A 16,448-nucleotide genomic window follows, 5' to 3' on the forward strand; every position below is an offset into this window, starting at 1 on the left:
CTTTATCTTCCTCATGTTGCTATTGCGAGAGTTATTCATTCTTTTATCTTCTTTAGACTGGATTATTGCAGCTCCCTTTATATAGTGGAATTACCCAGACTCTCCACCACCGTCTTCAGCTGATCCAAACTGCTCGTTTGTTAACGGGGACTAGACGGTGTGAGCACATACTTCTCCTCATTGGCAGCCCGTTTCTTTTAGGATTGTTTTTAAAGTTCTACTCTTGGTTTTTAGACGTTTAAATGGTTTGGCACCAGTTTTTTCTTTCTGAACTCCTTCATCGTTGTCATCCTGACGGAGCTCTGAGATCTGAAGATCAGATGGTGGTTCCTTGGACTCGGCTGGTGTCTTAAGGCGGACAGATCCTTTGCAGCTGGAGCTCCTAAACTTTGGAACAGTTTCCCTCTTGCTGTGAGGTCTTCCAGATCTCCTGATAAATTGAAACCTCTTTTAAAAATGGATCATTTTGGTTTGGCTTTTCGACTCCAGAGAGTACATGCAGTAGGCCAGTCTCTTTCTTTTTTGCTTTTTTATTTTGTGTTTGTGTTATCGCTTACATGATTTTATCTTACTGTATTTTTTCTTTGCTGTGCAGCACTTTGGTTGCCTTGGATTGTGTAAAGTGCTACATAAAAAATGTTTTGATGGATTGATACACAGAAGATGCCTTCGTCAATACTGGTGGCTACGATTGAATATAATACCTGTTCCAAATGCATATTAGCTAGTCTTTTTGTTGCTTCTTTTTTATAACACCTCCAGGTTATTATTCTGTTTAAAAAATCTGCAGGCTGAGACTTTGCCTGTAAATAGCAATGACACTGAGGTTTTTCATTGAGGTTTTCCTGAGTCTCAGTATGACTAAGAAGATGCTGGAAGCTGTGGACAGCTGCACGCCTGAGAACACCCGCTACATGTTAGCATTATAGTATTTTAACACCCATCTTATTAGTCAAAAAAAGGAAGGGTTGTGGCCCTATTAGACCTCGTCCACATGAGGCTACGGTGAAGGCAGTTAACTAGGTGTGACGTTAAGAAAAAAAATTTAATTTATTATTTCCGGGTGAGTGAATTAAACATAAACATTTACGAGGTGCAAAAAAATATTAAACACTTCAAATGTACCTGTGTCACAAAGTCTGGCATCTCATGGTATGTCAAACAGAAACTGCAGTCGGCTGGAACAGGCTTGGCAAGGTCATAATTTCACTTCACCGGTTTCCTGTGCAGCTTGCTGCTCATTCTGTTCGCTGAGACACAAGGTAACCACAACAAAACTTATTGTAAATGGTTTTAACAAATAGATACAGTATATGCTTTTTGTAGAGCCAGCTGAAGCCAGCACATGTGCTGTCATTTGACTTGCATGTTTTAAATTATTGTTGTTTTACTATAAAAGGAGAGCAGAGCTAATGTTTTTTTTTTTTGCTCCAGTCATGTTTCTAGCATTGTGAGCAGGGCCAGCTGGATGCCATTCCTGATGGGAATCGTGAATGTGAAGGTTGTTAAACGATACGGAGCTGTGGACGAACTGACAGCAGCTGGTTGAAGTTGGGGGAAGGAAGGGGAAAGGCAGCACTAGGACAGAGAATAAAAAAAACTTTGTGGAATTCACAACAGTAGCCTTGGGGGGAATTTTTTGCTAGTAACGTTTATGCTAAAAGCGAACTACATAGGACGAATATTTAGTTAAATACAAAGAATAAGTACCAATCTTTTTTGAATAAGTCATTTTCAGAGTTGTAAAGTAACTAAGTACAAATACTTTGTACTTAAGTAGAAATTTTGGCTATCTGTGCTTTACTTGAGTAACTGTTTTTCAGCCTACGTTTAACTTCTAATCCTTACAGTTATCTGTACTTTCTATTCATTACATTTTTTAAAAAAGGTGAGAAGTAGAAAGTCGTTACTCCTATTTCATTATGGCTTGTTAAAAAAATATTATCCTGATAAACTTCTTCTGAAGATGCTCTGTGTTGAAGAATCAGTGGATCTGTGTTTGACTACTCCACCTAGGCTGCATTGTCGAGCTCAGATCCACTGAGAAACTTGCTGTTTCAGCAACATTTAATTTAAAAACTGTACTTTTAAGGTTAAACAAATGTTCATAATTAATTTAAATAAATTACAAGTTAAAAAGACATGGACATTTCTCTTTCTTGTATCGAAAAAATATTGAACCGTGAGACTAAAGTATCGAACTGAACCAAATCGTGAATTTTCTGTATCGTTGTACACCAAATTCAGTGTATTCAGTGTGTTCAAATTCATATATATATATATATATATATATATATATAACATTAACATTTTATATGACATTATAGTCATTTTGGCCTTTGGAAAAACATTTTTTGAGAGTATCAATCACCTCCCAATAAATGTCATTTTGGAAAATCTAGCCACTCATTTCTGCTCAATACTTTTACTTTTAATACTTTAGTACATTTTATGTCAGAAATTTACTTTTGATACATGCAAAATATATTAGATACTTTAAGACTTTTACTCAAGTAACATTCTTGGAGGAGACTAACTTTTACCAAAGTAATTTTACGGTAAGATACTTGTACTTTTACTCAAGTATCGCTTTGAGGTATTTTATACAACACAGGTCATTAGGCTGCTTTCGTCCTTGTCTCTATATGCTGCTTAGATAAACAGAGAAGAGGGCACGTGGTAAACACGAGGAACACAAGTGAACCTTTGGCGAGCCTCTGTCTGGTCTCTGTCACAGACTGCTCAGAGACACCGGCTCAGTCACGGCTGGGCAGACCACACAGCTAGAGCAACAAACATACCTTTAGCCTGGTCAACAGTCTGACGTTCGCACCTTTACCAGTCCCACACGCGCACATAAAAATATAGGCTTTTAGGAATATGAAGAGGAGGGGCCTGTGTGATGACAGTCATGAAAGGTGAAGAGCATGGATGYCAGGAGTGAAGGAGAGGCAGAGGACAGCCTAAGTGGTTTTGATTTGTTTTTTCGACGTGGATTTATGAAGCTGTTTGTCACGTCATTGTCAGTGCYTGCTCTCTAACCTTTAATCAGCACACTGAATGAGAAATACAACAAAGAAAACAGAAAAAAAAAKCCACACAAATAAACTCTGTGTTTTGTGTCTGTGCAGAGGCTGAAGGCTGCACTTTCGCACCACCCCGGTTCCATTCCAAACGGCAACATGAACTCCATGGGTCACATGATGGACATGATGTCTTCACGGCAGGAGCAAGGCGGCCACCATCACATGCACCCGCACCAGCACCTGCAGGCCCCTCCTCACACATACCAGCACCARGAACACCACCACCACAACCAGGGCCACGGCCAGGCAGCGCACCACCACCACCCGCAGGGACACAGTCTCCACCACAACTCCCACAATCCCCACCTCCTGCCGGGACACCCGCACCAGACCTCACCGCACGCTGCTATGCACTCTGCTTCACAGGTGAGTGGAGCACCTGTTAAAGTGCCTGTGACGTGTCTATCCTTCAAATACAAAAAAGTCAAAGAAAACATCTTTATATTTAAGAAACTTGACATAATGCACACAATTTTATCCATTTTGTCACATAACTGGCATATTTTCTTTTGAACTTGGCTCAGCCAAAGTGAAACAGGAAGTGACATCATAGGGGAACTCTTAAAGTGCCTGTGACGTCAAATTTTTGTAGTACATATGAATGCATTTTTAGAAAGAGCACGTTGATAAAAAATTGCAAAAGAAATTTCATGTCGCTGAGATGAACAGTTGTTTGAACATTTGTCTGTGAAGTAACAGGAAGTGATGTCAAAGGGGAATGTCTGCATGTGAACAGAGCATTGCTAAAATGGCTAACAATCCAGACTGTAGAGAAGAATCTGATGTTTCCTAAGATTATTTTGAGTCACTATCAAAGAGATGAAGAAGAGAGTTTAAATAATTTTGTTTCAATAAACAAAGACCAGAGAGTTTTCTTTGTTAAAGAGTTCCCCTTTAATGTCACTTCCTGTTTCACTTTGGCTGAGCCAAGTTCAAAAGAAAATATGCCAGTTATGTGACATACTGTAATGGGTTAAATTGTGTGTATTGTTCCAACTTTCTTAAATATGAAGATGTTTTCTTTGACTTTTTGTATTTGCACATGCATGTCTCAGGCACTTTAAAGAAAGTGAACTATATGCTATTTGTTTATTGAAATTTTTCATATCTTTCTGTTCGTGATTGAAAATAATCTATAAAAACTTCAGCTTTCTGTGTCGTTAGCAGCAATGCTCTGTTTACATGCAGACATTTCCCTTTGACATCACTTCCTGTTACTTCACAAGCGAAAATCTGAGCAACTGCTCATCTCGTCTGTGTGAAATTTGTTTTGCAATAAGTTATCATTACCTTTCCAAGAATGCATTCATGTTTATTACAAAAAAATGATGTCACAGGCACTTTAAAGGCAAAGCCGCAAGTTCAATATACCGTGACTAAAACAAGGCTGTGTTTTGGGTCGTTTAGACGTCTGTTATTAGTGGTTTAGTGTCAAAGCATTGTTGAAATGATGCTTGAAATCCACAAGTCGGTGGACAAACACATTTTCCCCCAGCTGTAGCCAAGCAGTTTCCTGGCACGCTTCTTAAAAAAAAGGTTTTACTTTAGAGTTCGTTTCATGTCTGTCGAAGGTCGAGGAGAGGTCATAAAGCTGCGACCACAAAAGATGCTCACGACTGTCTTTTTCGGAAACTGTGCTTCACATTAGCTGTAATTATGTAGCCACAATTTGCTCCAGGTGCAGGGGGAGTTTTATAAAGGGCGAAGTGACAGCGTTGGATCATGACTCCTGGAACATCTTAGCTGTAAGTGAATGTGGTTTGGTTTTATTTTAAAGCATTGCTCACAGCATTATGATGGGAGGCAGTTGGCCGTCCCGATCTTTGCTGATGAAGGACAGGTCAGACTTGAGGGAGAAAAAAAAATAAGTAAAAAAATGCATTTCATCGTATGTTCCAGGTGTACCATGAAGGCATTAAAACAACACCGTCTCTATGCACAGCCGCCATTAAAGCAGTTTGTGTTTTCCACGGCCTTCATAAAAATGGTAATGATCTGAAGACTGAAAACACTCAGCTTTGCCAAATAAATGTCAAGATCTGTCAGTGCAAGTACAGTTTTAGAAACGGGGCCTTTTGACTGTGTCTGGCGGTGTTAGTCTGAGTGGAAGTGGGCGTTGGAAAACTACCTTCTGACACCTCCTTAACAAGGTGGGCAAAGCCTGGTGAATCAGCCCAGTCACTCACTCCGTCTTCCACTTCTGACGCACGCAGCCCGGCTCCCGAGGCACGTGTTGCAAACAGATGTTGTTTTTAGGGGAAGTTGCCAGTCATTAAATAGCAGGTGGAGATAATGTATAGATGGTTGTTTACAAGCAGGGATGCTTTGATGGCTGCAGGGTGGTGACGTAGACAGGTGACTGGCTGGTTTCCAGGTTACATACAGTACGTGATATTACGGCGGCAGACAGACAGCGTCTCATCAGGACGTTCCCGCCATGCTGATCCGATGTGTCACACGTTTCAGATGTCGCCCGCAACCCAGCAGATGCAGCCCACACAGACGCTGCAGTCACCGCCGCCCAGCGGGGGGCGGCGCAGGCGCGTAGTAGACGAGGATCCGGACGAGCGGCGGCGGAAGTTCCTGGAGCGGAACAGAGCGGCGGCGACGAGATGCAGGCAGAAGAGGAAAGTCTGGGTGATGTCCTTAGAGAAGAAAGCAGAGGAGCTCACTCAGACCAACATGCAGCTTCAGGTACAAATAGAACTTTTAACTAAACAGCTCTCAAAGACGAGAAACCACAATTCTCAAACACGGGGGTGTCAGACTCGTTTTCAGGGAGGGCCACATGAGCATTATGATGGCCCTCAAAGGACCAGTTGTAAATAACTTCAACATTTCATGTTTAACTTTGATGAAACACTCATCTCCTTGTCTCGATGCTAAAGCTGAGCACGCTAGCAAACAATAACTGAGTGCTGGTTGACAAAATCAGAGATTCTTAACCTATGGGCCGCCACCCACAATGGGGTCGTGGCCACCTTGAGGGCCTCAAAAGAATAACAGTTTATAACTTTGGGCCGCAGAGAGCTGCGGGACCGCATTGATTTTGAATAATGTGCAATACACTTTCTCACCACTAGTAGCGGTAGTGCGCCACTCAAATGTTTAACAACTTTTTTTAATACGTAGAAGAAGAACCTTAGAAACCGGCTGAGAATTGAAACTTATTTTAAATGAAAAATAGAAGCAAAAATGAAAGTAACCCATCAAAAAAKYCCAAAGTTTGTCACTAATATGAAGGGCAGCTTCTGGTTCTATCATGCAGTATTTTAAAAGTTCAAAACATTATCAAATATAGCTGCAGATACAGTTATATTTTAATTTGCACCTTATCAAATTAATTTTTTGTAGTTTATTTTTAACATTTTGAATATATTTTAAAGAAACTTTAAACTTGTCAAAAAGCTGTTGTTACTGTTATTGTTTGTCACTAATATGAAGAGCAACTTCTGGTTCCACCATGCAAAAGTTTAAAAAGGCTTTATTTTCAAATATATTTTACAATTTTTTATTGTTTATTTGAAAAATTTACATTAAAAATTTTGAATGTATTTATTTTATGACCACAATTTTATTTATTGAAATACCTATTTTTATTATTGTTTGTTTAAATATATATATATTTATATTTGTGTTGATAAGCCTGAGTGGTATGTTGACTGTTCTGGGCAGGTTACAATATAAAAAAATGTTTGTCATAATCATGTCTTGTGATTATTTYACAGGAGTTTTAATTTGATAGTGTAAGTGTATTTAATTTAGTTATAATGCAAATACAATACAAATTAAACCAAGATTTAGAATAATTATCATTTTGATCTGAACATTAGTAATGTGTAACTGGGCCTCGTGCCACTTCATGTTCAACAAATGGAGCCCCGAGGTCAAAAAGCTTAAGAACCCCTGAACTAAATTATTCAGTGGGCCACAGTTACTCAAAGCCAGCAGCTCAGGGCCAAAACAAGTATTATCATCTTTCACCTTTTAAATATATTTATTTTGCTGCATCGAATCCTAAATTTAAAGTTTACCATTGATATATATTAAATGTGGCGGGCCGGACGTCACGTGGCCCACGAGCCTTGAGTTTGACCCATGTGCTCAAAGGTGCTGTTATGTTAATGATGTTATGTTAAATTGTGTTTTTTTCTCCTTTCCTTTCAGAACGAAGTGACCATGCTAAAGAACGAGGTGACCCAGCTCAAGCAGCTCCTGCTCACTCACAAGGACTGCCCCATCACCACTATGCAGAAAGAGTCCCAAGGTTACCTCAGTGAGTAGAGCTCAAAACATAAACACWGATGAGTGCACGCATACAGTACACACACTTCTGGGATTTTGACCAAACACACACACACACACGTTCACTGCTGTGCCTTAGCGCTGCAGACACAAGTCTAATGAACAATGAGCAGCTGCCAGGACTCTTCGCTCTGATGTGCTGGTATCCAGCTCCCACGCTCAGCGCAGGACTCTCTCCTTTCACGTGTGTGTGTTGGACACTCTGGGACTGGGAGTTGGTCGTCTGAACCTCCTGAGAGACTCATTTTATCCACCCGACAGCCCCCTCAATGAGGCGGCGGCGGCGGCGGAGGCTCAACGTGAGAAAGGGATCGCAGTCGGCACGTTGGCAAAAATTCGACAATCTTTTTGACGTTTGGACTGCGCTTCGGCTCCGCTTCGCATGACATCAGAACCCCCCCTCCCCCTCCTCCTCCCACGTTGATATGGACTCACATAGGATAAGGAACCTCCCTGTGTGCCTTTAGCGCAGGAAGAAAAAAAAGTCTCACAAGCCCTAAAATGGTTGAAAGGCTCTATTATGCAGAAGAAAGCCTCCTCCCTGACTGGGCAGGAAAGACTTTCATCACTGAGTCCAGCCTGTGTACAGATGTCACCTTCAATATGTCCCAAATCCATCAGGTGTGTTTACGGAGTTGACTGATTCACTTTTCCATTTTTGTATTGCTCTTTTTTTTTCTTGTAATGTTTCATATGAAAAAGAAAATGTGAGGTTTGTTTTGAAATCGAATGATTTTTTATGAATAAATCACCCTTTTTTAAATCAAAGGCACTTGGTTTGTGTTTATTTAAATGTTCAAGCCAATTTTATTTGTTTATGTTTTTAATCTGCCCTGTCGACGGTTTCAAATCATGAACGTGTCATAACCTGAGTGATGTTTCTGCTGTTTCCTCAGGTCCAGAGAGCAGTCCGGCGGGGAGCCCCACCCCAGCGTGTTCCCAGCAGCAGGTCATCCAGCACAACACCATCACCACCTCCACCACCGCCGTAGGGGGCAGCAGCGTGCACGGGCCGGCCAACCACCGCACAGACATTAACCCCATCCATTAGGGACCTGGGATCATTTGATCTAACCCCCCTCCTCCACCCTGCTTTCTGAGGGTTACCAGCTGCACACGCTGCCCCCATTTCCATCAAGAGAGAGAAAAAAGAAAACCTCATGAGCCTGCGAGGCTGCTCTTTCTACAGTAGCTACAGTATATTTTTCTAGACCAACCCCATTAACAAACGATGGCTCCACGGTTCGTTCACTTGTGTTTTTTTTCCTCTCTTTTTTTGTTCTGTTTGTTTTTGTTGAAATGTTTTGCGGAAAGAAAAGATTGCTAATCTCTCCACACCATTTGTTGGACTTCCTCTGGTGTGCCAGCTCACAAAACTGACTGCGGCGGGTCGTGAAACCAGAGGAGGYAGAAAAAGAATGACTGTGATCTCTAGAAACGTTTCAATTTAAATTTAAAAAAGACAAACCATCTGTGCGCCGGTATAGATCTTTGTTTCTCCTGGAAACARATAAGACTGTTCTCACTGTCATGACCATCCCTAAAAGGCTTTATTACAGGTTGCATGACAGTGATTAGATTATATCTTGTTGGATCAAATGGTAGCAATATGTCATCCATCATGTTTTCTACTGTAGGCTCACACTTTGATCAGAATGGCCAAGGACCTAAACCATGTTGTTTCAGAACTGAACACTGTGATACTGGTGAGGCAGCTCAGGGGCTGAGAGCAGCTCCTCCGCCCTGCAGGACCAAACTGAAGCTTTAATCATWAAGGCCTTATTTTATTTTCTATGGGTGTTGTACGTTGAGCTCTGCGTTTTGGATCCAAACAAAAAAATCCAAACGAATTTTACGTGTGAATCTTGTATATTTATGTTTTTTGTTTGTCTGTTTGTTCTTTCTTTTTTTCTGCAGAACAAAGTTCGGTAGCAGTGCTAAGGCAGAAAAGAGAAGTTTATTCCTTTAAGGAACTGTTTCAAGTGATCCTTCCTTGTTTTTCCAAGTCGTCACAGCGTGCCTGAATCTGTTTCCAAATTTTTTGCTGGCTTACGAATACGTAACCACAATAATTATCTTTAATTTTTTTTATTTTTTTGCCCAAAACAATGTCTGTTTTTAGTTTTCTCTGTCACAAACAAGGCCAAATCTCCTCGAACATATTGCCGACACTTTGTCTCCCTGCCAGCTTTAATACGTTCTCATGTTGACCGTAGATTGTCTCTTTCTTTCCTCTGCGACCAGAAATGTCAGTTCTGTTGCATGAAGACCGTGATGCACTGTGGGATTTTTTTTTTTTTTTTTGTAGCAGGATGGGTGAATTACGTTTCACTGACAGGTGGAGCGATCACAGAGCTGCCTATGCACTTTGCCCTCTGTCACAGAAGAGGGTGGGAGAGCCATGTTAAGGTCAGAGTTGATCCCTCGTCTTCACCAACACCAGCGAGAAAACCCAACTGTGTTTTTGCCTTTTTGGAAGAGGCCATGCCTGGCTCCTATCTCAGTGATTTAATTCGGAAAGGTTTTTTTCTTGAAATGTCTTTTCGTCATGTTTTTTCACACATTTACAMATTTTGTGTCGTTTCTTAATATCGGAGCAGACGACAATTTGTACAAGACAGAGAAATCCACTTAAAAAGGGCTTTGTTGTTCCACCCCGCTTGCCTTGTTTTTTTTTTTTAATGAAATCATTCCAGATCAACCTTTTGCATGTGAAATTTATTAATGACCTCAAACTATTTTAAACTGGAAGAATTAGGAGGACCTCAAACTTACATTTAAGCTCTTTTTTTCCCCCTCGTTTTTATTTAGTTTTATAAAGAAACAAAAATATTCGTTCCTCTGTAAGGTCAGATGGAAGTACAGCGTGTGTGTGAATGTGAGGCAGAGAACAAATCTCYCATATTAATAAGTCTGTATGTGTGTTATTTTAAGCTTAAAAAGTATAAATATTGTACATAATATTAATTTCTATAATCCTGTACATGTATTGCAACCACCCTTCTTTTTGAAGGGAGTTTAAATGTGTGGTACGTGTGTAAATAATGTTTCCACTGCACTTGTTGCCTTTTTTCCGTTTTCTTTGTCAAGATGTTGAAGCTCATTTCAGCGCTTTTAAAACCTTGTTGGTGTGTAACGAACTGATGAATCCACTRTTGCCTGCATAACTTTGTACATTTGTTTTGTCCGTGTGTTTGTAATTATGTTTTATTTTTGCATTTGTACAGACATTTAATATCATTGCAGTTACATTARGATATGAAAATAAAGCACTTGTTCGGCAACGTAAGACTAACTATATTTTATTGTATTGTTCTTCAGATTTATTTATTTTTGGAGAAAAAAAAGACGTAAAGGTGACATGATCGGCATCTCTTTGCTGTTGCTCGCCCTTGAAAAATAACTGCTCATTAAATAGTTAGATGCTTTAAGGGTTTAGAATACTCATTAATTATTCAGATGTCTAGACAGCTTGATAGATGCCTGATGAKACAACATGGTAGTCACACACATGCAGGGGTCACATGCACAGGAAAATACTGACATCCTAAACAGAAAACAAAACAGCTTCACTATTTCAAGCGACAAAATTAAATAACTCTAATAAACATGGTTTTTCCATGATTACAACTTTAAATTTGAAATATTAGATGCCAATAATTCAGTGTTACCAGATGCTTTATTTCAACTTAAATAAGACCTCTAATTATAAAATTCATCCAACTATTCAAACTAGTTATTTCAGACTAAAAGTCCTTATCAGTTAATAAAATACTAAAAAAATAGTGAAAAAGGCAAACACATCCATGACAAAGCAGACAAACCTCTTAGATTATAAAATGCTAATTTATAATAAGATGTTGAAGTCAGAGATCTGATTGCATCACATTGTCACATTGATTATATGCATTCAAATGGACTTAAAAAAGATCTTCAAAAGCTACAAGTTTTAATTTTTTTGAAGACTTATCCAGATGTGGTTTGGCCAGAACTTTTAATCAAAAGTGGATAACATGAGATCTTTTCAAAGTATTTGTGCTGATGATCAGACTTTAAAATATAACATTCACAGCGAAATGCCATATATAAATAAAGTAAAAAATAAGCACCTGTTGCCCCCCCGCCCAACTTATAAACCTGTTACACACAAGAAGACATAATGCTGTAGCATTTAAGTTGAAAAACACAGAAAAGCTTTTATTGGTCAGATAATTAAGACAAGTTTAGAAATTTCAGAATCAAACTTAACTAAATAATTCTTGAGATGAACATTAAAAAGGTTTAAAATCTACAATAGTTCAGGAAAGTATTTTTATTGTTTCTCCCTTCAGTAGTTTTTGTTGAGGACTAGTGACCCCTGGTGGACATTTTCTGAACTACAAGCTTTTAAAGTCAGTAAATATTAAGGCAAGAATAAAATTAGGCAGAAAATGAAAGTATTGAAACTTACGGAAGACGATTAGCACCACTGAAAGAAAAAAAAAAAAGAGAATTCTGACTTTTTTCTCAGAAGGCCTCATTTTATTTTTGCCTTAATATTTACTGACTTTAAAAGCTTGTGTTTAAAGTCAGAGTTCTGACTTTTTTTTTCAGAAGATTAAAGTAAAAAGTCAGAATTCTGAGATTTAAGTCAGAATTCTTTTATTTTTCTCAGTGGCCCTAATCCTCTTTCGTAGAAACTACAACATTTTATACAGAAATACCTGTTCATTTCAAGTCATTTCAGAATTCAAATATTTCAGATGTAACTGTGCTTATCTGAACACAATTATTTTTTGCTCAAACCAAGAAACATTTCTTACTAATTATCTGAATCATCTGTTGTGTTTCAGATAAAAGTCAAATATCTCCTTTGATTTAAAAAAAAACACATTTATTGCAAAATATACACAGAACATWATTTGTTGTGTCAATCAACAGTCCTTTAAATCAACACTGAACAATCAATGTCCACGAAGATRGTTTTAATCAGTCTTGTTTTTTTTGAACCAAAGCTTTTCACTTCCAGCCTTGTGTCGACAAGAATCTGTCAATCATGTCAAAGGATCGGGCCGGCTGGTCGTAGGGCAGAATGTGTCCTCCTCCTCGTATGATGACCTGCAGATAAAAAAAGGACTTTTAACAAACTGCGACTTTAACGTGAGAATGCTGTTTGTTTATTTTTTAACATACCTGGTAAAACTCTCCGACCTGTCTGACGTAYCCTGCCACCTCTGTGTCACTGGGCTGGACCTTCCAGTGGAAGCGAGGGGCCGTTTTATACTCGGCGGCGCCGGTCCAGTTCACGGTAGGCAGGAACCTTTCGGTCAGAGGGGCGGCGACGATCACATCCAGCTGCCCGCTGTAGATCAACACCTGCAGGAACGCTGCAGTTGAGACGTCAGAGCGCCACCTGCTGGGCGTCAGAGACGTGCGCCTCTTACCCTGTAGTTGTCCATCAGCACGCCCAGCCACGGTTTGATGCTCTTCATGACGTCCTGCAGGAGGTGCTTCTCCACCTCCGAGCCATCGTGGAACGTCAGGTTGCCCACGTGGATGGCTCGCCGCACGGTGGGCCGGGTCACGAACTGAGAGAAGTACTCCTGGTCCTCGGGCTCCTGGGAAACYCAACGAACCGATCAGACCGAAAGGTTTTCTGAAGCACAGGAAGGAGAGAGGGCGGAGCTCAGATCACCTGACACATCAGGTAGTTGAAGTAGTTGGTACAGCCTGTGGCGTTCTGGAAGAAGGAGGGGTATGGGTCCACGTCGCCGTTCAGCAGCGAGTCAAAAACCTGAAGCGATGGATGAAAAAAACAGAACAAAGCAGCGTCAGCTGTGGAATTAAAGGAGCTGCTAAAGCTGAGAAATGTGCTGTTAATGCTGTGTTTCCTGTGGGTCGTATACAGTCACAGAAATAAAAATCTAAATCAGATTCATGTTTTCCTTTAGACAAATACTTTTAATTTAAGTGTAAACAACTGTGTTACATAGTTTTCATTTATTCAGAAGGAGAGCAGTCTCCACAATATGTCTGGCACTTTGGAGAGGCTGATGTGCTGAATAAATCTGAACAAAATAAATTTGATTAAAAACATAATCTATAAAGCTCGTTATGTACGGAGACAAAGTAAACTTCAATTAATGCATAATTTAAGTTGGTTTTTAGTTTGAGATCTTCACATTAATATTGTAGTGTTATACAACAGCAGTGATAGCCAATTTAATTTAATTTAACCAATTTATGTCGTTAGTCGTTAATTGGTGAATGCCACAAATTCTCCTAAATCACTCGTACGCACAACTTAAGAACAGATCTGTTCGTATGAACGGTTCTTGCATGAGGCCTGATGTTTCTAAAGCCACATTCTGTTTCTGACTTACTTTAAAAGCTTCCACCCACTTCTGATGCTGGATGAGCTGAACGGCGAGGCCCGTCTGCTCGTCCACGTACCGTTTCTGCAGCTCGTCTACCATCCCCGTTTGATACAGGAAGTCACCGTAACCAGCCAGCATCTGGGGAGGAAGAAACATTCGATGGGTGAACGGACAATCCTCACCAACGGCAGGTATGACCAGCACCTGTATTCTGGGGATAAAAGGGTCCGACATTTTAAGATTTATTCTTCTTCTACCTTTCTTTTTAATTTGATTTGTGTATTTTCTATTGTATGTGGTTATTTTGTTTTTTTAATGAAATGAATACATTTTTTGAATTGAAATCTAATCGTTTGCAGCATCACAATAAATCATGACATATCATATTGTAACCTGTGTCTGGATATGTATTATATCACCAAACTCCTAATCAGCAACTTTAAAACTTTTACAATGTGAACATTTTGAGAAAATTGGTAAAATAAAAAAAATGAAGAAAAACTAGAGAATGATTGCAACTTTTTTTTAGAACAAACTAACTTTGATTTCTCTCCAAAATCTGTGATTAAAAGCATTGAATTAAATATAAGTTTAAATAATCAAAACATTTACATAAATAAAAAAACGTTTTGCTTTGATACTAAGTTTTCTCTTCATAAGTGGAAGAAATTAACACCACCAACACGAGCCACACTGACAAAGCATATTATACTAGAGCACTGTTCAAGTGTAGAGTCGATACGGTTCCAAGCCATTTCCATTAGGCCAGATTCATGGAACCAGACCTTTTTAGTACCTACTTAGTTGTGGTTCCAAGTGGTCCCAGTCGACACCAAAATGCGACGTCAGAACACTGTTCATCACTGATTGGCCAGMGGGTGGAGTCACTGYTTTTGTCTGCCTTTACAACAACAAATCYAGGCGCCATTTTTTCCAATTGTAGCAGCGACATRAGTCGTGTTTCCATCCAACTTTAATTCAATATTTTAGCAAATTTTTAAAATTTCAGAACTTATTCGGCAAATGTGTTTCCATCTCTCATTTTGCGCATTAATTCTTTTTGGAAAAACCGAAAAAACACACCCACTGGAACCGAACTGAAACATGAATGGAAAAGCACCTGAACTGACCCGTTCCGACACCGACCGTACCGACACGACACTAAGTGGCGCTAGTGGAAAAGGGSCATWAAGCAGCCATTATAGTTATAATGGCTAAATAACCATGTGTTTGTAGTCAGTAATAGTTAAGGTGCAACAGTGGGAGGGTTTTTTTCTCTATTTGGTCTTTGAGAAAGTAAAAGCCACAGGATACGTACCACTTCTGGGTCACAGAGTCCGTCTCCTATAGCCATGCCCTTGAAGTTGATCTTGACTTTRGCAGTCGGGTTGTTTTTGTGGATGTAGTAGGAAACAGCAGGAACATACTTGCCTGCGTACGACTATAAAGAGACAATATATTCAAATTATAAAGTCTTTTATGTTATCATCTGATTAATAACTATGTAATAACATGAGTTTTATAAAAATGAGTGGGGGATTCACAAAACTGACCTCTCCSGTGGCATAAAACTCATTGGACTGATACTCTGGAAAGAGCTGGAAGAACTGAGTCAAAGCACTTTTCGAGAAAGAGACAAAAATAATAATAAAAAAAGGGTAAAGAGTTAAACTCCAGCAGAACAAGTGGAGGGATGAAGACTGCAACAGAGCAGACCTGTAGAGATCTCTGCCGACATCGTCCTGGTTCTGAGCAAAWCCTTTGTCGTCGTCAGTGAAGCTGAAACCGGTTCCCACCTAAAACAAAACAAGACGCATCGACTGAAGGGAAGATGTATTTTATTCATCCATGGGGGGTTTAAAATAAGTAAATAAATAAATACCGGATTGTCGATGTACAGAACAGAGTATCTGCTGGTCCACGCAAAGTCCCTCATCCCAACTGCAAAGACAAAAATGGCAATCCTCAAAAAAAAAAAAAAAAAAACTTCCAACAGCGTCCATCTTTAATCAGCCACTGCAGAACCAAACCTGTTAGGTTCTTGTACACAACATACGGTCCGTGTTCCACAAACAGGCCAAACATGGAGGTACCGCCCGGCCCGCCCTGCAGCCACAGCAGGACTGGAGCTTTGTCCCCGGCTCCCTGTGGGTCACATCCAGACCAGAGTTAACTCAACAGCTCCATCTAGTGGTGAAGGTGGTTTCTAAACAAACCTGTTCTTGACCACTCTGTCAGCGGGATTAAAGAGCTTTAAATTATGAGATTAGGAGGGTGTGGTAGTAGCTGAGGGTCATCCTCCACACAGGTCACATGACGTCTGTCAGGAGAACTGTGGCGTTTGTGCTGCAGACGATAAGCACGTTTAAAGAATGCTAGTGTTTCATTTATTTGTTGCTCTGCAGTTARAACCAACACAGCTTTATTTACAGCAAAACAAACATTACAGCTCAGAGGCATCAGTTTGCTAGATTTTTTTTTCATATTTGTGCAGCATTTGCAGATATACAACAAATCAGGAAGGTTCCTGCAGAAGCGATTCATAAAGAAACTAATTTCATCGTTTTAAAGAAGTTGTTTTGTTGAAGTGCATTTGGATCAGAAACTATGAGGACACTGAAACAAAACGTTCACATTTTTAAGCTTTAAAGAGTAACTTACCCCAAAATTAACTTTTTTTAGCTGATAAACTGTCTAGAAT

The 16,448-nt window shown here is 39.7% G+C and overlaps 2 protein-coding genes across 2 annotated transcripts; one reads left to right on the plus strand and one right to left on the minus strand.

The window, feature by feature from the left end:
• Positions 1-3,131: 3,131 nt before the first annotated feature.
• On the plus strand, positions 3,132-10,680 carry LOC106537063 (cyclic AMP-responsive element-binding protein 5; the record flags this gene model as incomplete). The annotated part of the gene is given in 4 exon segments (XM_014034427.1): positions 3,132-3,452; positions 5,553-5,780; positions 7,254-7,362; positions 8,288-10,680. Coding segments are annotated over 4 exon segments (813 nt in total), but the record flags the coding sequence as incomplete, so codon positions are not given.
• An 881-nt stretch (positions 10,681-11,561) lies between these two features.
• On the minus strand, positions 11,562-15,892 carry LOC106537064 (probable serine carboxypeptidase CPVL; the record flags this gene model as incomplete). The annotated part of the gene is given in 10 exon segments (XM_014034428.1): positions 11,562-12,488; positions 12,564-12,746; positions 12,815-12,988; positions 13,066-13,164; positions 13,754-13,885; positions 15,066-15,188; positions 15,301-15,367; positions 15,464-15,543; positions 15,630-15,688; positions 15,778-15,892. Coding segments are annotated over 10 exon segments (1,131 nt in total), but the record flags the coding sequence as incomplete, so codon positions are not given.
• Between the last annotated feature and the right edge of the window lie 556 nt (positions 15,893-16,448).

This window comes from Austrofundulus limnaeus, unplaced genomic scaffold, assembly GCF_001266775.1.
Source record: "Austrofundulus limnaeus strain Quisiro unplaced genomic scaffold, Austrofundulus_limnaeus-1.0 Scaffold2115, whole genome shotgun sequence".
Lineage (NCBI taxonomy): Eukaryota > Metazoa > Chordata > Actinopteri > Cyprinodontiformes > Rivulidae > Austrofundulus > Austrofundulus limnaeus.